The 21,349-nt window shown below is 40.7% G+C and overlaps 1 protein-coding gene across 1 annotated transcript in view; it reads left to right on the top strand.

Annotated features, from left to right (window-relative positions):
• LOC135496454 (retinal rod rhodopsin-sensitive cGMP 3',5'-cyclic phosphodiesterase subunit delta-like) overlaps positions 1-20,757 on the top strand; it is a 45,773-nt gene extending 25,016 nt beyond the window's left edge. The window contains exons 2-6 of the mRNA XM_064785767.1: positions 6,418-6,480; positions 7,115-7,140; positions 11,046-11,171; positions 14,259-14,364; positions 14,769-20,757. Coding sequence (XP_064641837.1) covers positions 6,418-6,480; positions 7,115-7,140; positions 11,046-11,171; positions 14,259-14,364; positions 14,769-14,850 — 403 coding nt within the window. The 3' untranslated portion in view covers positions 14,851-20,757. The remainder of the gene's footprint in view (positions 1-6,417; positions 6,481-7,114; positions 7,141-11,045; positions 11,172-14,258; positions 14,365-14,768) is intronic.
• Positions 20,758-21,349: the final 592 nt, after the last annotated feature.

Genomic DNA, 21,349 nt, shown 5'->3' with positions numbered 1-21,349 from the left:
CATCGAAAGGATGTTTACTAATGAACCAGAAGAAGAAAAAAACATGCTGCAGTATTAAAGAAGCCACCCATTCCTTTTACATTCTTACAACATACATTTTTTCTGACCAACACTAAAATAATTGGGTCTCTGTTGAAGGGCAGATTTACTGTCTTGAGGTAAAAGATCTTGTTGCCTATGTGCTTTACAAGCCCGCTTCATTAAATTTTTTCTGGAGGCTTCGTCTGTTGATGAGATCCCTAACTGCTACTTCGTGATCTTCCTTGATTACAATTACATCATCAGTAAGATGGCAACATTTCTGTTTGGCTGGCAGCCTGCTGAAATATGTAATAATTTGCTCGGTGGTCAGCCAATCTTCTCTTCCAAACACTTTTCAAGTAAGTGATTATCACCTCTTCTGAACCCATTACAGGGGGAAAAGCTTTGTTCTGATTGAGGGATGGATCCCAGAGGATGGGTCAGGCTGAAAAAGTTATAATAAAGAATAGGTCAGATGAAAGAAATTGGTGAATTACACGTTGCACATTATACAGCCCTATGAAAAAATTTCATTGCTTCCTTTTATTTACTGGTACATACAGACTATTTATAAACAGTAAAATTCCTTGGTCTTGCCATTGCAAACAATTCTTCCAAGTACGATGAGCACACTCACTGTCACTCCTGCAACTAGAGATTTCCATGTCAACTGTGCACTAAAGTGTGCCAATAATCCAATGCTGTTATCGGCCTTTTACTTCATTATTCTACAGTGTACTTCACCTGTGGCTCATCTATCGATTCTGCGGGTGTTCTACCAGTTGCTTTGACTGCTTCTTTATGCTTAACCTCGCGGTTTACACAAATATTTGCAAAAATAGAACCCAATGAAGTTACTTCAATACAATGCTCATTAATTTATTATCAGTATTATTGTTTTGATGTAATGAGTCTATCCTGAGAAATGGATTTTACCAAACCCTTTATTTATTATTCTGCAGAACTCTGCAGAAAGAGGGCATTGCAACAATGGGATAGAAACAACAAACAAGTGGGCAACCAGCAACTCTCTGGTTGCTTTAATAGAATATGGGTGATGAATACTAGGTGTCACTGAGCCAATTCCTAAGTGTATACTGTTACTTGTCAAATGTATTTAGCGCTCAAATTATTTTATTATTGGGCCTTGGAAGTTGGAGGTTTTGCTAAATGGTGCAGAGAATACGTCAATACAAATTATCTGTGCAACAAAAGCTAGCCATAAGACGTAGTTCACACTAGGGGGTAGTGCTACTACCGTATGTAGACTCACTTGATCCTACCACAAGTAAGAGAGTGTTCCATTATCTGAAAGACTTCCATCGACATTAGGACTCGATGACATCTTAGTTTAGTCTCACTCTTGGCGTCGTGCAGTGGGTGTTGGCATTTTTGTGAGGCAATCTGATTTATCCCTCATTTGTATCAGTGACTTGGACATTCTTGTATCCAGATCCTCGCATGAATGATCAAAAATCCCCGCGTGAAGTGCGATTAACTTCCGTTCTCAGTTTCTGCATCTGGTTTATGCCCTCGACGTACCATGATCTTTAATTGTACCAAGTGAGTGGAAATGTCCTCGTTGCATAACTTCAGAAGGTTCATCCCAACATCCTATTTGTATATTTTTACTAATCCACACTGTATTGTGGACAGAAAGCCATATTACATCAGCTGACTTCCATCTCATCTGCCATTTTTAGCTCACCTCTGGGGAGCTTATACGACACTGTGGTGTCCGTCGTCGTCGTCCATTAGCGGAGCACGTTTCCTCACCGCTAGGGCTAGATGTCTAAAACTTGGTGTGATGGCAGCTTTGGGCAATATGCCCAGATGTATTTTACTTTTTAGCTCAGCTGACAAAGTCAGCGGAGCTAGTCAAATAGCTAATGGATTGGTGTCCGTCCTTCCTTCCAGCCATGTTGGGCATTTTGTAACCGTAGAACTGCGGCACTTCAAATATGGTCTTGTATGTTAACACTGCAGGAAAGGGTGCTTACAGAAAAAATCAGTGCGATTCGACTCAAATTCAGCTCCCCAGGTGGCAAAATGCGTAATTGACCAAACAATTTTTTGCCGCTCTATTCTAGCAAATAAAAGCTTGAAATAAACTTGAAGAGGTCTTCATGATATAGAAGTTTTGATATAAAATAGATTAGTGTCGATTTATATCACTAGTTGGCGGTAGTGGGCAAAACTGTTGTTTGACCCCGGATGACCCCGCTTTAAATTTCCCGCCCCGAACTGACATATCATCAAGAAAATGGCGGTGACCTTTTCTACCGGAGCGATGATTTTGTAAGTGACAAATTTTCTTTTTTAAGCCTTTACGGAAACGTATTTTGGTACGAAACTTCACACGTTTATAGAAAAGATCAACGAGAATGTGTTCAAATGCCCTCATAACGATGAGTTCAACAGAATTTGGTCAAAACAACCTTCGAATGGAGTCAACTTTCTTTGCGAAATTGAAGCGACGACCTCATTATTTATCGTAATTTATGCAGATCTGAGTCCAGCTGATGGGTGATGTTCTGATTTCTGTTCAAACTATTGGAAACTTCGGAAATTAGTTCTATTAGTTCTACTATTCTGCAGGAGTATATTATAGCCATTGATGTTGACAGCTAAAAGCACGAAAACTTTGTTCAGGTTTCTCGTCAAATCACGTGACCTCTCCAACACTCGATAATGCACTCTTTTCGTCCACGTTTTAGGCCAATCTTCGGCATGAACATGAAATCTAATAAGCGCAGTACTTAAATCAGATGTTTCTCTCGCCTTGAAAACATTCCTGGGTAAAATCCATTGAGATTAGCCGAGTTAATCTACTTTATCCGTGCCTAAAATCTCTGCCGCTGAATTCTATAAATAGAAACTATTAACATCGCGGCAGTGTGGTTCCCATTGTGCGCCTTCCCACTTCACAGCATGTCAGGAACTTTTACGGAGAGAGAGGGCGTGCGGTAAGAAGAATGGCCAAAATGACGTCACGTTTTCCTGGCAATGTCTCTTGCCAGACCAGTCAAGCATTGGGAAAGCATCTTTAATTCAGACAACGTTAGAACTAGAAAAACGAATATGTTAATTTGCAAAATTAAAAGCAGATTTCACCACTAACCAGCCAAATCGGAATACGACGGCGCAAAATGTTCTCGCTTTCCTCCTGCTAAAAAACCTTGTTCCCGCACTCCTATTTTAATTTATGCCAAGGAATATGATATGATCTGTTTTCACTTTTTTGTAATTAAATTGTATTCATATAATGAGATCAATAGTAGTGTCCGTGTCAGATCCCATCGTTCAACTAGTCTTCTCTCCCCAGGTGCCTCACACGGACCTTCACGTCCCCATACTCAAGACCAACTCTTACAATATCGCCCTCAAAACAACCCTGGAGTCATGAATTCACAGGTGCTCCTGTGAAATATCAGTTCTAGTTTATTTATCAAACTTTATCGAGGGTTATAGAATCGAATGGATGTGTCGATCGTCGGGGCGGATTGATATGTGGTTAGGTTGTGCGTCCAAGGCGATTAGGTCATTCAGTTAGTTTGAGAAAGATCATGATCATGAAGATGCGTGTTGTGTTATCATAACTGGAAAATAAGTTGAAGTTATTATTAGTACTACGATTCTCACATGAGTAAAAGGTAGACCTTTTAAGCAACACAATAATGTTACTCCCATAAAAAAACTGTCAATTCTCCTTACCACTCACAGAAGCCAAGCCATTGCTGTTAAGTTATGCAGGGGCTTAATCAATTACTTGCACTCCCTGTGGGGTGAATAACATTACCTTTTGAACAGCTGGCTGTAGGGGGATGATTGGAACAGCCGGTATACCTGCTGACCTGCTGAACCCAGGTTAATGTTATTTTCAATCCACGATTGCAGGTCACCTGATTTTCGAGATTTCGCGGGTAATGAAATTGTAAACAAACGCATGTGTGCAGTTCAAATGTAAACAAAAATGTATTTTGGTACTTTTGGTTGCTGGACTTGGGTTTTCCCGCAGTTAGGAGCTGGATCAAATTGGTGGTCTATTGTGCTGTTTTAGTCAGAGGTAGCCCTTTATTATGAAGGGATTTTCAAATTAAGGTGACCATGGTCTTTTATGTGCTCAGCTCACCACAGCTTTCAATACTTGATGTATCTGAAGAGGCGCGCGGAACCTGACATGGCCTTACCAAGGAGCTGCTCACTTTGCCTTTTTGGCTGAGACATTGCTACATGTAGGACTAGGAGGAGCACGCATTTTAAAGTTATGGTAGTGATAGTACAGTTGGTTCGAGCCATTTGAAAGCCGACATGTGAAGGCCTATCTGGGTTCTCCTTCTTCTCCGTATAAAAAGGGGCATATTGCTGACTAAGGAACAAGGCATATTGACATTGCCTCATCATCTCTATGGGACCAATTGATATACTTTTATATGCACGCATACATCGTGCCATTTCAGGGTCCGAATCTGTGGACAATTGGTTTGATTAATTTGTCTCTTCGATATTGCTCCTTTATTGCATTAGATTTTTATCGCTGAGAGGACAGGTCAATTTCTCTCAATAAAATTAATTTTGTTGACTCCTGTAATCTCTACCTTATTAAAAAAAAGAAAGTGGTGCTAGTCCCAAACTGGTAATTTCTATTTATTTTGACCTCTGTTAAATCAGGATACCTCTCAATTACAGACAGCATTTTGTATCCTTATGCTGTACAACCCAGCCTGGACATACCACAGTTGTCCATGGAGAAGTCTCATCCTCTCTGACACTTTTTTTTCTGTAAAGCTACTGATACAACATACTGAACTAGGGATATCTTCCGTTGCCTCCTGTAATATTTACATACCATGGCTGATTAGTTCAATCATATTTCATCCAGCTGGCAGCTCTGCATTGGAAATTTTAGTGGTATATCGTGTTCTCTTGACCTTCAAACAGTAGTATAAAGCCGATATTTACTACTTTATACCCTCAGTCCTATGTTATTAGGTCATCCAGCTGAGCGCCAGGCCCTTGGGCCTCTTGTTTTGTGATATGACCTACTTTCTGGCCTCCAGACGGCCATCTTGGAAATTGGTTTTTTGCCTTTTTGAATGGTTGTTCGTGGAGTGACAAAATTTTTATGGTTAAGGTTAAATGACATATCACCCGGGTTTTTGATTTGACCTTCTTTTCAAGGTCACAGAGGTCAAAGTTCACTAAATCACCGATTGCTGGCACGTTTCGTTTCTATTTGAGCTTTCTGCATTGACCCTTGGTCTCACATTTAATACACATTCACAGTACCCTATGATTTGACCTACTTTTCAGGGTCACAGACTGTGACCGAAGTCAAATGGTGTAAATTGGCTGTTTGAGGAGAGCTGCCAACCCGTTACGGATTTCCCTAATTTGTACGAATTTTGGCCAAAAAACGCATTTTAGCACGATGTTACAGATTCACCATAAAATATACGATTTAAAAAAAGAAGGTATTTTTTTCGTTCCGCCTGTTCAGCACGCCCAGTCTGCTTTTCATCTGTAACCAAACCTCTATCTCAACCGGTCCTGAAGCAGTTACACATGCTTAAAGCCTATATAATGTATGCTATTTTGCTGTCTGTCTGCTGACACCGAGTCCCGGTACGAGTTTGTTTCAGCGACCAGGAGATTTGAATTTCTTACACATAGCAATGATGGATTTTGCTTTGGGCTTTTTAGAAGAAGGGGTATTATTTTGTCATGCTATAAAAATTGCTGTAAATTGTAGAAAGTTGCTATTCCATACTCATGGGAAAAATGGGTTTCAAGCCTAAATGTCACCAAAATGTTCTCATTTCAACAGTAAGGAGTTTACGCAGAGCCGCACCTCACTGAGTCTGGGAAGACTCAACTGATAATTCTAGTTTCATGTGATTTTGAATAAAAGAAGTATTTTCGAAGTTATTGTGTTTTGCAGTTGATGTTTACGCGGAGGTCAGAGTTTATTAGTCCTTATGAAGGAACAAAAAAACCTACTGAAAGATGTGATAATGGGTCATTTATGTGTACCTGAAAAACCCTCTCAAAATACTGAAAAACTGACAAATTCAGGAGGGAAAATACTGAAGGGGCTATTTAGGGGTTGACAGCTCTGTTCAAGTGAAACTATGGCTCATTTCTTATCCGCCAAAGCTATATCAAAGCATGCATGTTTCTTAACCAGCATGAATTCTTAACCACCAAATATCTATACGGCGAGCACAATGGCCCCTGGTCTTTTCATTGATTTAATTTTCTACTTTTCTGTGGTATAGAAGGATGGGAGTTGGGTCTACTTTTGGTTAATCAATCATGTCATCATTAGCAGAATTGAGTCTTGTTTTCAGCAACATACATTTTTCAATGTGTTTTTAACCTTAACTTTGAGGTAAGCAATTGGATGAATCTTAGAGATGCTGATAGTGGAAAGGTCCTTTGGCAAGGCAGTGAAGATTTGTAAGTATGGTGAGCAGTTGCTCTTGATGCTGTTTTTATCGCATGGGTAGGAGCCATGGATCAAGTTGGGAAGGGAAATATGTTTACCCTTGTCCGTGCGTGCCTGTGTCTGACTAGAGCAATTACTCGCAGATGGTTAGTAGGATTGGTTTTATTTTTAGATAGCTGACATAGTCCTATTACTCCGAAACAAATGAGCGGATTGCAACCAAAATTCATGTGATTATGTATCTATATACTCTTATCAAATATCCCTAATTTTCATTCTAATCCCATGACAAATATGGCTGCCAGGCCGCCTTCTTGAAAATCCAACGAAGTCCTATTACTCCTAAACTGTTGAACAGATGTCAACCAATTTACATGTGACATATAAACTCTTCAATAACCCTAAAATTCAGTCAACTTTATAACCATTTGAAGTGCAAAAGGATGGTACCGGTAATTTTCTTTTGTGCAATTGAGCCGAGAAGAATAATATTATTCAATGGAATCAAAACTGCTGAAACTAGCCGAATTCGATTCCAAATATGGCCAGCAGGTGACTAAAATTGAAAACAATATCATGTCTGTGAGGGAGGTGAGCACAATGGCCCTGGCCATTTCATTTTAATTATGCTGATTCTATTTTCAGGTCTAATCCTGGCGGTGAACATGAAGGTATGTATGTAGTGTGTGCTGAGGAAAAAAATAATTGTTAAAGTTGACTTTGTACAGTTGGCTCTGGTTGCACTATATAAGATTAAAAAGAAGATGATGAAAGAGTGGAATTGCAGTTGTTGTCAGTGGCATGAAGGCCTAGTGTGTCAAAGGTTCTGTATCAATTTTGGACGGACCCGAATTCCAACAGGGCACCATGCCGCCATCTTAGTTTTTGCATACCGCCCCATAACTCCAGAACCAATTGAGTGACAGTTGTGAAATTATCTCTCGATTTTGGACCAGAGTGGAAATCCAAAAAGGCCGCCAGGCTTGCATCTGTTTTTTTTGGCACTCCGTCTCATAATCAGTCGACCAGTTGAGTGATAGGCCTGAAACTTCTATGGTGTTGGCCTAGTGTGGGGGAAGTTTCTTATTGATTCTGGACCTGACCCAAAATCCAATGGCAATATGGCCTCGAAGTGGCCATCTTTGTTTTCACAGCTCCCCTATCGATTGATGGGCAAACACGATATCCAATATGGTTGTCAGGCTGCCATCTTTGTTTTCCACCCCATAACTGGAGTAACCAGTTGCTTGTGAAAACTCCCTTGCTGCCTTGATGGCTGTGAACTGCTCAGGGATATGGGACAACCTGCATGACCTGATACATTTTGCGCATCGACGCATGTGCAGGTTGTCACTGAAGATGGATTGACTGGATTGCTACGGAAGCTTTGGTCAGCTTGACAATGTTTATGCTTTTTGGCTCACTGTAGGGGAGTCTATACAATACCGCATTGTCTTCCGTCGTTCCTCCTCCGTCTGTATCAAAAACAGTGGCACGTTTCTTAACCGCTAGGGCTATGAACTTGAAACTTTGTACACATACCCCCCACGTCAGGTGACTGCTGACTCTGACTTTCCGTCCGATCTGATTCTCGGCTTGGCCACCAGGGGGCCAAAAGTTAAAATCCTATAAGCAACTCATTTTTGCTTAAGATTTAGATTCTCCTAGCAAGGATACATAACATGTCTTACAGGTTTTTGATTTGACCTACTTTTCAAGGTCGCAGAGGTCAGATGACGTAAATTGGCCGTTAGAGTGTAATTGTGGCAGGTTTCTTAACCACTAAAGCTATGAACTTTAAACTTAGTTCACATGACCCGTTACAGCAGATAACCTCTGACACCGAATTTCGATCTGATCTTGTTCTTGAATTGGCCACCAGGGTGCCAAAACTAAAATGATAAAAATAGCAATATCTCGCTTATAAGTGACTTGTTTTCAATAATATTTCTATGGCTGGTACTCCAAGCAAGGATACACCACATGTTATACCAGTTTTTTTTTGGACCTACTTTTCAAGGTCACAGAGGTTAAATGGCGCAAATTGGCTGTTTGAGTGTAACTGTGGCACGTTTCTCTATCCCTAAAGGGGGCCTATCATATCTCAAGTTCCTTACACGTACCCAGTTCCTTGCTTTGGCATCACCACCCCCGTCTGCATCATCCGACCAACTTTCATTATCTGTACTATCATGCATTTTGTAAATGCATCACATTCACAATCAGAATCACCCTCCGATTCCGCACCTGAAACCTCGAAACCAGCAGGATCAACACTTCCCAACTCTCGACCATCAAAGGACGAGGGGTAGATCCTAGCTCCAGGAAACGCCTTACTAGCTCATCGTTCCACGTGGAAAGAGTCGCTGCGTGGAGAGCTAACTCGGGTCAAATCAGAGTCAACATCAGAAAAGCGCGATAATTCTGTCAGATTTTGAATTTTTCCTTCTTTTGTGCAATTCGTTGATGGAAACTACCCTTGTAGAATAGGAGTTGACTGGACAGCTGACAGCTTGGTAATAATGCCGTGAATAATGCCAATGTTCCATCGAGGAGTTGGGTTTGGGGCGGGGCTGATTTTTCTTTACCCCTTTTTGGCTCACCGTAGGGGAGTCTATACGATACCGCAGTGTCCGTCGTCCGTCGTCGTCCGTCGTCGTCCGTCGTCGTCGTCGTCGTCGTCGTCGTCGTCGTCGTCCGTCGTATCCTAGTTCAAAAACAGTGGCACGTTTTTTAACCGCTAGGCCTATGAACTTAAAACTTTGTACACATGACCCCCTAGGTCAGATGACCCGTGACACTAAATTTCTGTCCGATCTGATTCTCAACTTGGCCACCAGGGGGCCAAATGTGGATATCTAAAAAGTGTGATATCTCGCTTATTAGTGACTTGTTTTCGATAAAACTTTTGTGGTAGGTACTCATAGCAAGGATACATCATATATCTTACGGGTTTTTAATTTGATCTACTTTTCAAAGTCGCAGAGGTCAAATGGCGTGAATTGGCCGTTTGAGTGTAACTATGGCACGTTTCTCAACCACCAAAGCTATGAGCTTGAAACTTGGTACATATAACCCCCTATATCAGATAACCTCTGGTGCTGAATTTCAGCCTGATCTGATTCTTGACTTTGCCACCAGGGGGCCAAAACAGAAAAAGTAAGAAGTGCAATAGCCTGCTTATTAGCAAATTGTTTTTGATGAAATTTTTATGGCAGGGACCCCTAGCAAGGTTACCTCAGATGTTGTACGATTTTTCGGATTTGACCTACTTTTTAAGGTCGCAGAGGTCAAATGGCGAAAATTTGCCGTTTGAGTTTAACTATGGCACGTTTCTCAACCGCAACAGTTATGAACTTGAAACTTTGAACAAATGACCCCCTAGGTCAGTTGACCTTTTACACTGAATTTTGGTTCGGTCTGATTATTGACTTGGCCACCAGGGGGCCCAAACTCAAAACTCAAAAAGTGTGATTTCTCGCTTATTACTGATTTGTTTTTGATAAAAGTTTCATGGTAGGTACTCCCAGCAAGGATACATCACATATCTTACAGGTTTTTGATTTGACCCACCTTTCAAGTTCACAGAGGTCAAAGTTGAAAACTTTACCGTTCTTGGTACGTTTTGTCGTTGTTCAATGTAAAGAGTTTTAATTTTGGGTAATGATGCATCTAAGAAGCCACTATTTGTGTGCCAAGTTTCAGCCAGATCGGAATTCAAATATGGCCGAAATTGCATGTTTTGTGGGTTTTTCCTCGTATTGTGGCAATCCAAAGGTCGTGAGTTCAAACCCCGGTCAAGGACAGCCAAAAATATTTTTATTTTTCATCTTTTCCTTTTTTCTTTTCTGAGTTCTATCTTACATTTTCTTCATTTTTTGATTTTATTTGGTGCCATAGATTTAATTAGGCGGCCATCTTGGAAATCGTTTTTTTGCCGATTGCTGTAGTGTAACGAGTGATGAAATTGTTATGGTCAGGTGGATGTCTACATCACATATCACATATCACCCTGGTTTGTTATTTGACCTACCTGTCAGGGTCACTGAGGTCAAAGTTAAAAATATATTCACCGTGACCATTGTCATGGAGTGGCACGTTTCTTCACTATCATTTTCACCTAGACTCTACAAGCTTGGAACCACAAGTCTCGGATTCACCACTTGGCCAGGGCCGGCTCTGAACTGGTCACAGATGCATGTATAAATTATGAGAGGCTTACATACTGTAGCACTTTCTGTAACTGTCTACTAAAAATACTTACGGTGAGCACAATGGCCCCTGGCCGTTTCATTCTTTCCGTCATGGTTTTAGACTTCATGACTGTAAAATCGTTATAATTAGGAGATCAAAGTCATAGAAAAATACAACCTTCCAAAGTCGTTGGCAGCTATGGCATTTTGCCCCCCCCCCCCCAAGACCCAAAGTTAAACTACAGCTACAACCCTGGGGTTAATACCAGTGTTAGCTGAAGTTACTTGTGGCCTTTCATTTTTTATGATCCAGGAGTATGATAATTTCATGCTCAGGCCTTCATTTCTTTCCATTCATTATATACATCTGTTTAAATTTCCAGCAAGAGTGCCGAAGAAAATTTTGAAGTGCCGAGCTGTCTCAAGAGAGATAAACTTTTCATCTGAACAGGAAATGCAGCATTTTAGATTAGAACAGAGAGTCATGTTTAAAGGAAAATGTCTAGAAGGTATGATACATCTTTTGTAAGACTAACGGAACAAGTAATCAAGAAATGAAATCTTGTAAAACAAGAAATGAGTTAGATAATCAAGTTAGTTGGGAAATGAACCTGGTTGGATTGTAGAATTGCAAATCTTGTTTTAAAGGTTAAGTCAGCCTGGGTGGAGTGTGTGCCAACTGTATGTGCTGTGTGATTGCTTATGTTGCAAGGAACTTCCTCTTTTGTGGCGCTTGACTGTGGTGACCTCCAACTAAAGTTTATCATTTAAAGGGGTATCTTGTTGTTAATAAGGGTAATGATGATGTGAACTTCCTGCTAATGGAGATGCTTGACTAGGCTGACCTCACGCTGTATCAGTTAAAGGGGTATCTTGCTGGAAGTTGTTGTCAAAGGGTAATGATGCTGGGAACTTCCTGCTATAGGTGGTACTTGGCTAGACTGACCGCACGCTGTATCATTGATGGGGTCTCTTGTTGGAAGTTGCTGTTAAAGGGCAATGATGCTGTAAACTTCCTGCTAAGGGGTATTGATGCTGTGAACTTATGCTTAAGGGCAATGATGTTGTGATCTTCCTGCTATATGTGGCACTTGACTAGGTTGACGTCAAATGCGCATTTTCTGATGTATGCAATGAGTGAATTCGGCAGCCATTTTTTATGTGTGTGGGTCAACATGCAAAATGCTTGCTAGATGCATGGGCGACGTCGCGTCAGTGACGTCACAGCCAGTGTTCAGACTGGCACACGGATGCGTGGTGTAATGGAGTTTAGTCACACTACATATTAAATGTAAGCTGAGCACCGCCTAGCAGTAGGTTCACTCCATCAATACACTAACAGCAACTTCCAGTAAGACTAAGAGAACCCTAGTCAAGTGCCACCTAGCAGAAGGTTCACAGTACATTTACCCTTTAACAACTTCAAGCAAAATACCCCTTTAAAAAATACGATTTAGTTCAACCTGTTCAAGCTCCACCTATTGAGGAATAGTGGCGTAAACTCAACAGACAGAATTTATTTACTCTTCTATTCAAACTCTACCGGGAAGTCCAAATTATCATTACCAGCAAGAGATCAACTTTTAGATAATTTAGTTGTGAGGTCAGCCTAGCCTAGCAACCTATAGCAGGAAGTTCACAACATCATTACCCCTTTAACTGCAACTTCCAGCAAGAGACCCCTTTAAATGATACAGCGTGAGGTCAGCCTAGTCAAGCTGCACATCATACCAGTGTCTAAGATTTAGGGAGACTGAAATGATTCTGCCCATGTCCTTATCATAGCTTAGATTAGTTGTCCAGGGGACTGTCGCCTTGGAGCACCTAGGAGACACCCGTGGCCAAGGCGATTGTTGCCTATAGCGGACCTTATTGTGTCAATACCAACATCAGCCAAGTATACATATTTACATTAGCTAATATTTACATGTTTGTAGCATGGCAATAGTAGACTGTCTGTAGTCCAACGCTACACTACATGGTTTTCAAAAGCAGCTGGTGGCCAGCAGGTACATTTGCGGTTGGCTCATTTTCTATTTGCTGTTACTTGTTAATTGGTGGCATCATGCAAGATTTTGATTTATTATGCCCTCGCCCAACAAAGTTGAACTTGGGGAATTATGTTCTCAGCTGGTTTCTGCATCCACACTCTATTCCGCTCAATAACCACTCCTCTGGTGGATTTGCAATTTTTGTCGGATAAAGGCCTAGTGTCTCGAAGGTTCCCTTTCGATTTTGGGTCTGAGCCCATATCCAAAATGGCTGCCAGGCTGCCAGGCTGCTAGGCTGCCATCTTGGTTTTTCACATTCCGCCCCATAACTCGGGAATCGATTGAGTGACAGACCTGAAACTTCTGTGGTGTGATGAACTAGTGTAGGGGAGGTTCCCTATGCTGCCATGATTTATGTTAGCAAATATTAGAACTTGCTTGAATCAGCTGAACAAATTTATTGATATTGGTAAAATATCACTCCACATTACGATTGAAAAAACTTGAAAACACTTCTCATACTTGAACTGATTAAAACAGTAACATTAGACATTACTCAACTCATCTTCTAACGTGTCAGAGGTGTCAAACCTACCTGACATCCAGGGCGCCGCTGACTGAAATTTTCTTTGATGATGGTGGGATAATTAGCGGTAATTGCTTTCAATAATAAAGTGTGAACTTTTGGTTGCAATCTAGCAAAGGTGAGAACAACTTTATTCATTAAATTGCAAATGAAAATAAAACATAGGAGAAAATATGCTTTTATTAGCAATGATAGTATGCAATACGTGAAGCCATGCAAACAAAGCAAATAAATTCCTATTTTACATGATGCTGCCAATGGACAAGTAACAGCAAATCGACAAGTGCGCGGCTCGCAAAATGCCCCAGGGAAATGTTGCCCCGACTTTAAGCGGATGAGCCAAATCACATGAACAAAAAATTGTCAGAACTCAAAATAAAACATATAATAAATCTGAAATATCGACAAACTGTTCATGTGACGCATGGAAACATTCAACCTTGGTCCCTTGAGTGGTCGTATTACCGGGGTTCCACTGTATATGAACTGATGCCCATATCTAGGCTTCACATCCAGTGCTGTGTTGGTGATTACGGAAGCGTCACTGAGGCCTGCTGGTAGTCTATCATATCTGAGGGCGTTTGAAACATGCCTGATCGGTCGTTCGTAGTGTTTTCTAACCTGGCCGTTAGGGGTTTTATGCATGCATGTCAGCTTGAGTTTAAGTAATTCATTGGACATCTGGAAAGATAATTAAATGTGAATTGTGAAAGAATTGTGAGAGAAAAATGCTCGTAACTCCTAAACTGTTGAACTTATACATGTTATGGAAACATTTATTGATGCTTGAACAAGGTAGATATGGCTGTCATGTATGATATAGAAATGGGAACTGGTCTTCCCTGCCCCCTGCGAGATGGGGGTTGGGGGTGGGCAAGTTCAAGCGATTGATTGGATATCTACAAAATCGAATAAATGGTCAATGTGAAAGACTGGTCTACCCCTTGCCCCCCCCTTCCACAAATCCATGCTAAAAGAGTGGGGGCATTTCTGCTTACAGCTACTTTATTTCCTTACAGAATGGTACTTTGAGTTTGGTTTTGTGATTCCATCCTCAACTAATACATGGCAGTCAATCATTGAAGCTGCACCTGAGAGTCAAATGATGCCAGCAAGTGTATTAAAGTAAGTACACGGGTGGGTTTGCAATGGCACGTCTTTTGGACCTGTCTCTGAAATTGACCCTTAGATATCAAAGCTAATGTTGTTACGAACCTCATTGCTCCGCTATTTTTTCTTTTTTGGCAAACTTTTCATAATATTTGTGAATGTAGTGGTGGATGTGAAACTTCCTGGCTTGGAAATCGTCTTGTCTTTCACCTCTAAAGCAGTGCAATACATTGACACAAACTCATATGGTGACACAGGACACCTATGATCTGTCAAGGTCTAACATCTGCACTCTTCTGTTAGTGAGCCAGAATGTTGAAAATATTTTGCCCCTGAACGATATGGGTATGGACCAGGGCTTAGTTAAGGCATTCATGTTCTTGCAGCATCATTGAAAAGTATTTTCGTCTTCTTTGCAGTGGGAATGTTATTATAGAGACTTACTTCTATGATGGAGATCTATTAGTCAGTACATCAAAGGTGCGGATATTCTACGTGTAAAACCCGCCACAGAGGATTTATGGACAACATTATTTGACTGCATGGGCCTCATTTTGTAAAGATCTTTTGTAAAAGTAGCCGTCCAAGAGATGCAGTGAATGAGTGGTGATAAAGGTTCCAGACCAAGTTGAACTAGGAAGGTTTGAATGTGGAATTCAGCTCAAGCTCTGCATCTGTATCTCTCTAGTCGCCAGAAGAGTGCTCATGGAGAATGGCCAACTGCATGTCACAACATCATAAACACAGGCGTTTGAGACTTCTGTTTGAGGAACAAATAACTTGAAATCGTGTAAGAAGTGTTTGATAGTTTCACATAGAATATTTAGTTTTCTTTATCAAACGTGTCTATTATTGGAGTTGGTTATTAACGTTGTGCGTGATATCTGGTTATTGTTGCTCAGTTATGCTCATTTAGGAATGTTTTAGTCTTTCGAAAAGTATTCGGCTTCGTGATTGCGGCGGGCAGAAAATGCATGCTGACCTTGGTCTGCAGACTGGGGATTTTCTCAAGAGTCAATAGAATTTACTAGGTTATTATCTTAAGAGACCTTCTCAGTAGTTGTTTTGTGGTTTGTTTTGACGAAAACTAAGGGAATTATTTTAGCAATATTGATGAATAAATATATATGTTATGCCCAGCACTATCAGTCCTCTTCGAATCAAGAGGTTGGAAAATGCATACAAAATGAAATTGTGTGACAAACCATAAAAACCAATTTTTGGCAGGGAAATTCCTTTAGGTTTGACCTAATTACACATTTCAAACACATGAATTGATTCTGTGCCTTCAATGAACCTCAAAAAGACTAGTGGTAGTGGCATTGATATACAATCTGTTTCTTGTCACAGTTGGATTACGGTTTCTTTTAATTAGAGTTGCCCATGAATCCACCACTTGTGATTACGTAGTAACGCCTTTTAACCCATTCTTTCAGTCCAAATAACAAATTGTCCTCCCGTTAATTGCATCATTGATGCGCTACCCAACGCACAAGTTGAGTGTAGGTTGCGCGTAATTTACGAATAACTTACAGAGATAAGCGCGTCATTGGCACGCAACTCGTCGTACGTACGTTGCATGTCAATGACACAAAGCAGGGCGGATGTCAATATTGTGATTTGGACAGAAGCTCTGGAATTCGAATTGGTATTATTAACCCTTTCGCTGGGATTATGTATGGTCATTCATTGCAATGAAAATCTACTGCACTTAGCATGTTGAAATGAACTATAAGTTACAAGTTGTTCATCCAATCTCAACCTCCCCCGACCCTTATTTGGGCCAAACCGTGTCGTGCCAGAAACTATATTTACACCTGTACACGGCTATCTGAGATGATTCACTGGTAATTCGGACTTTCATTGAAAGAATAATCTGAAACATAGTTGGCACAAAGCAACTGTTGAGATGGTCCCTTGGCCCTTAAATATTCGTAAACTAAATTCTACTGACTCGTGAGAAAATCCCAAGTCTGCAGACCGATCTCAGGATGCATTTTTGGCTCGCCGTTCGTGATTGCCCCTGTCCTGTCTTTTGACACATTTTGAAATTCCTTCATTATGCTAGAGCATGACAGAGCAACAAGTTTTTTTGCTTGGCACATGAGAATGCTAGATACTTTGCAGTTGAATTTAAACCACAGGAACCTGTACCCCAGAGACCCAAAAATCCCTGAGACCAGTAGACACCCCAGAGAACATATAAGAAGTAAAGAAAGCAGACTTTTGGAGAAAATGACAATACTGTCCTGAAATGGTCTATGCGGAGATGCAAAGTGACCCGCAGAGCACCTAGTACAGCGAGGCATGTTCTCTTACAAACATACGACATGTGTGACACCTATATGCATTTGTCTTTCACTATGACCCATTTTTATCCTGCTTCAAAACAATCCTAAATCCAAGCAAAAATCAGGAAGAGCTGAATCGACCGGTATTTTCATTGCTTGTTGGTGGTGGTTGATTGAGGTGTGTAGTTGAATGGTGGAAAATTAGCAAGTATTAGTACTTGCTTGAATTAGTTGTACAATTTGTTCTTTGCATCAGTTCATTGGCCATTTTAGTATTGCCGTTCCCCAATGTTGACTTTCTTTACTTCTTCTCAGGGTTGTCTACTGGTCTCCGCGATTCTTGAGGTCTCTGGGCAGCAGGTTCCTATGGTTAAACAAGTGTTCTGAACATTACCAAAACATTTTTGACAAAGCATGTTCAATCCCACCAGAAAGTAAATGTCCGCCTTAAAATAAACCACAGAGATAAAAAAATACGATAATTGAATGCAGAAAATGCTATATTTCTGTATTTTGTTGGTCATGTATCTGTTGTATTTGGGTCCAGCTAATCATGTCTCTTCATTATGTAAGAGTCAATTTTAAAAACGTCCAAAAATTTACTTTTTGGCTCAGCATGGGGAAGTCTATATAATAATGCAGTGTCCAGCGTCCGTCGTTGTCACCCATCGTCCGTATCCTGTTTCAAAAACCGTGGCACATTTCTTAACCACTAGGGCTTTGAATTTAAAACTTTGTACACATGACCCCCAAGGTCATGTGTACAAAGTGGATGTGTACAAAGTACAAAGTACAATGTGGACCTCTGACACTGATCTTTGGTATTATTTCTATGGTAGGTACTCCAAACAAGGATTCATCACATGTCATACGGGTTTTTGATTTGACCTGCTTTTCAATGTCACAGAGGTCAAATGGTGCAAATTGGCCAAGTATAACTGGCACGTTTCTTAACCCCTAAATTTATCAATTAGAAACTTGGTGCACCTGACCCCCTAGATCAGTAAACCTCTTATGACAATTTCGGTCCAAACTGATACTTGACTTGGCCATCATGCCAGGGAGCCAAAACTGACAAGGTAAAAAGTGCAATATCTCGCTTCTTAGCGACTTGTTTTCAATAATATCTTTATGGTAGGTACTTCAAGCAAGGATACATTACATGTCTTGTAGGTTTTTAATTTTACCTACTTTTCAAGGTCACAGAGGTCAAGTGGCATGAATTGGCCGTTGGAGTGTAACTATGGCACGTTTCTTTACCATTAAAGCTATTAATTAGCTATTAACTTGAAAGTTAGTACACATGAACTTCTCGGTCAGATAACCTCCGTCACTGAATTTCGGTCCAATCTGATTCTTTACTTGGCCACCAGGGAGCTGAAACTGAAACGGTAAAAAATATTAGACCATATCCTCATCCCATAGACTTCGTCCATTGGTTGTACTCAGCCGTGACCTACTTCTTCTAAATCATGACTTGCAGAAGGCTGACATTTGGCTATATGATTCCTTATAACCTACTATCATAAAAAATCTGTCGAAGTCTCCCATTGCACCCAACATTTGGCCATTTTTAGTGATTTTTGTCATTTTGGTGCCGTGCTGGTAATGGCGCTACCGATCGAAAAACTGGCTTCAACTTAAGATTGATCTGGCAGCCACGAGTGGCAGGGAGGCAGTTACTTGGATTGGCCATTTCCAAGAAATATCTCTTGAATGATCTAAACCTAATCTAAAAGCAGCTACTGTGCTCTCGGACTGTAAAATGTATGCTAATTTTCTGCTGAACAGTATTCCCGTACTGAGAGTGTACATAATGTATGGTGTCTTTCTGGAGACTCTGCTACTTGGTATCTGCATAATTGATGCTAGTGCACATCAGTGTACATCGATTTTGCCGATTGAATGTCCTCATTGGACAAAAACAGACTCGACCTTATGCTTTTAAAAGCTTGGAGTGGTATTAAATTTGTTCTAAACATAATCAGAAGAAGGGATTTTGGCAATATAGAATGGCCAAAAATAAAATTGTGGCGCATCCCTACGAAGTGTTTTGCTTTCTTTGCAGGACTTGCTTAAAACATGTGCTGATTTATATTGACCATTACACAAGTCCCCCACTTTCCAGGATGTGGTCTACAATTTGCTGATAAGCGAATTGCCAAATTCTACTTTTGAAGATTAATTGTAGTTCGCTACAAGCAATTGTTTTTTTCAGACAGCTGGTGACCTTTGGGAACTCCCCCATGACCATGGTCAGCAATCATGCAGTCAGTAAGGGTCGATATAAATAGGATAAGATTTAATCTCTGTAACAACCTCCAACTTTTAATCACACTCCGTATATGAAGTAACAATCGGATGGATCGAGCAAAGCGTCTCGTTTCTGTTTATTTTTGTTCGGGCAATGTACGTGAGAAGTGAACAAATCGCGACTAAGAGTAGGAACTTGCCGCTTACATCAATAACAATACAGAACAAGCGGAATATTGAAGAAAGCTATGATAAGTTGTTTGCCACAGACAGATGATTTTTTCTTAACAATCGGCTTTTTCAAGCTGTTATTTAATGTCTTGTTTAACAAATTCTGTAACTAATTGCCATTCGATAATCCATGAGTTTAGTACGAAGATATCCCAAAGGAAATGGATAGACAGAGTGCGGCACGCTGGTGAATATTTCTAGGAACTTCCAAGAAATTCGCGTGCAGACTCCCCGATCTTCATACGGAACTACACCTTGGCCCCACGCCATATCTACCCCTGCCCCATTCATCCACCACTCCCCTCATCCACAAACAGCAAGCCCCACCCAACCCCTCCGCACCTTACTAAAGCCTGAGACTCCAGAGTCTGGCAAGACACAACTGACATTTCTAGTTGATTCTAATGTTACACCGTGTGAAATTACGGCACTGGTCCCTCGACATGACCCCATCCCTATCAATGCACAGGTGACATCATCTGACCATGTCTCCTGTTGATTTGTCACAGTGTGGAATTAAACTGCTGACAATCATTGTATACCAACTCACCCGTGAAAATAAATGCATGTGTAGGGTATCATTTAAAAGACTAAATCAAGCTCTTTCTAATGACATGTTACACTTGAAATAAAATTTTGTAGTTTACTTTTAATCGATGATACAATGTGGGTATACTTTTTTTAGACACCCTGCATATGGGGAATATGTATTACAACAATGTCAGACCAAGACATGAAAATTAGAGTGCAGATTATTCTTTTTGTATTTCTGATTCCCACCAAGAACTGTTTCAGCCAGAAATCTAAGTAAATAAGATCTGATATTTCCCAAAAGGGCCAAATGCTGTGTCGTATTGAAAATGCCTTGGAATCAATCAAAAGTGGCGGGCTGTAATATGTTTTCATACGTGTACCGAGGGCAGAGCTTTTTGGCTTACTTGTTTTATACAAAGATCGAGCTTTTTTGCATAGGGGAGAAAGGGGCGTGTCCGTCCCCTTTTTCATTTTTGTCTCTAGCTCTCAACCAGTTCCCTCAAATCAAGTGATTTCTTTTCCATAACATAGCTATAACTTATAGCTTTGAACAAAATTCTGTTTCAGACATATTGCCCTTGTAATCTTTGATCAAAATGTATTGGAAAAAAATAGGCATGGTAGGCGAACTCGCCCCGTGCTGGGGCGAGTTCGCCCCCTAGTGAGGCGAGTCCGCCGCTGCGCGGCTGACTCGCCCCATATACTGCAAAAAAGCCTTGAAGGACGTTATAAATGTTTTATTTCAACTTTAACTTCAACTTTAAAGGTTTAAACAATAGTAACAATGTATAAAACAGGAGCTCATGAGCTGTCAGTCCCTATATTTTTGCAATTAAGTAGACATTGTCATTTAAACTCTGTGTTAAGATGCCCAGCTGACGGTAGGTGTACTCAACCCAAGTCCTGCAAATGTCTCCAACTCCAAATGTCAAACTGTAAACGTGTCTAAAACTCCAAATGTATCTAAAACTGTAAATGTCGTTAACTGTAAATGTCTCTAAAATTTACTCTGTCTAAAACAATTGATTTATGAGTACACCGTATTAACCAACTCGGTATATCTGTCTATGCCTGTTGGGAATATTATGTGTAAACATCATTGGGATCGTTGTCACATTCATGGCATATGTAGTAACCACTCCTAGGCCCAATGTCTACAGGTGGATCACATGCTGCAGACAGTGAAGACGGACATGTGTCATTGTTTTCAGCCATATCTGAAGGTTCTGCAGCTGGAGCATCGGACTGTAGAGATGAAATAGGCATGTTTATGTTCCCTTGCGTGTCTCCCTGGGGTTCTGGCGAAATACAATAGAGTCCTGAATAATGAGCATCCAGTCCATCACCACTTCTTAGCAGCAAGATAGTGGTCGTAGCCGCCACACCAGAGCGACCGGGAATAATCTGGGTTACATCATATCCTCCGTCTTCCCTTACTTGGTATACATTTGCATTGATACAGAGGGCATTACAGAGAATTGCCAGCGCCATGTCACATGCATTCGTGTCATATTTTTTATCAAAAACGAAATATCGAATCCCAGAGACAATGTCAGTCTCAAAGCCCGCATAAAATGCTTCATTCTCGGTCACTTCTTGCATTAAACGATCACATAGACTAGAGTATGTGATGTCCTTGAAACATCCTCCATCTGCATTGAGACTGGCCTCTGCAGCGTATAGTAGGCAAT

This window comes from Lineus longissimus, chromosome 12 (genome assembly GCF_910592395.1).
Source record: "Lineus longissimus chromosome 12, tnLinLong1.2, whole genome shotgun sequence".
Lineage (NCBI taxonomy): Eukaryota > Metazoa > Nemertea > Pilidiophora > Heteronemertea > Lineidae > Lineus > Lineus longissimus.
Note: the sequence above shows the minus strand (reverse complement) of the source record. Positions and strands in the feature narration are given on the sequence as shown.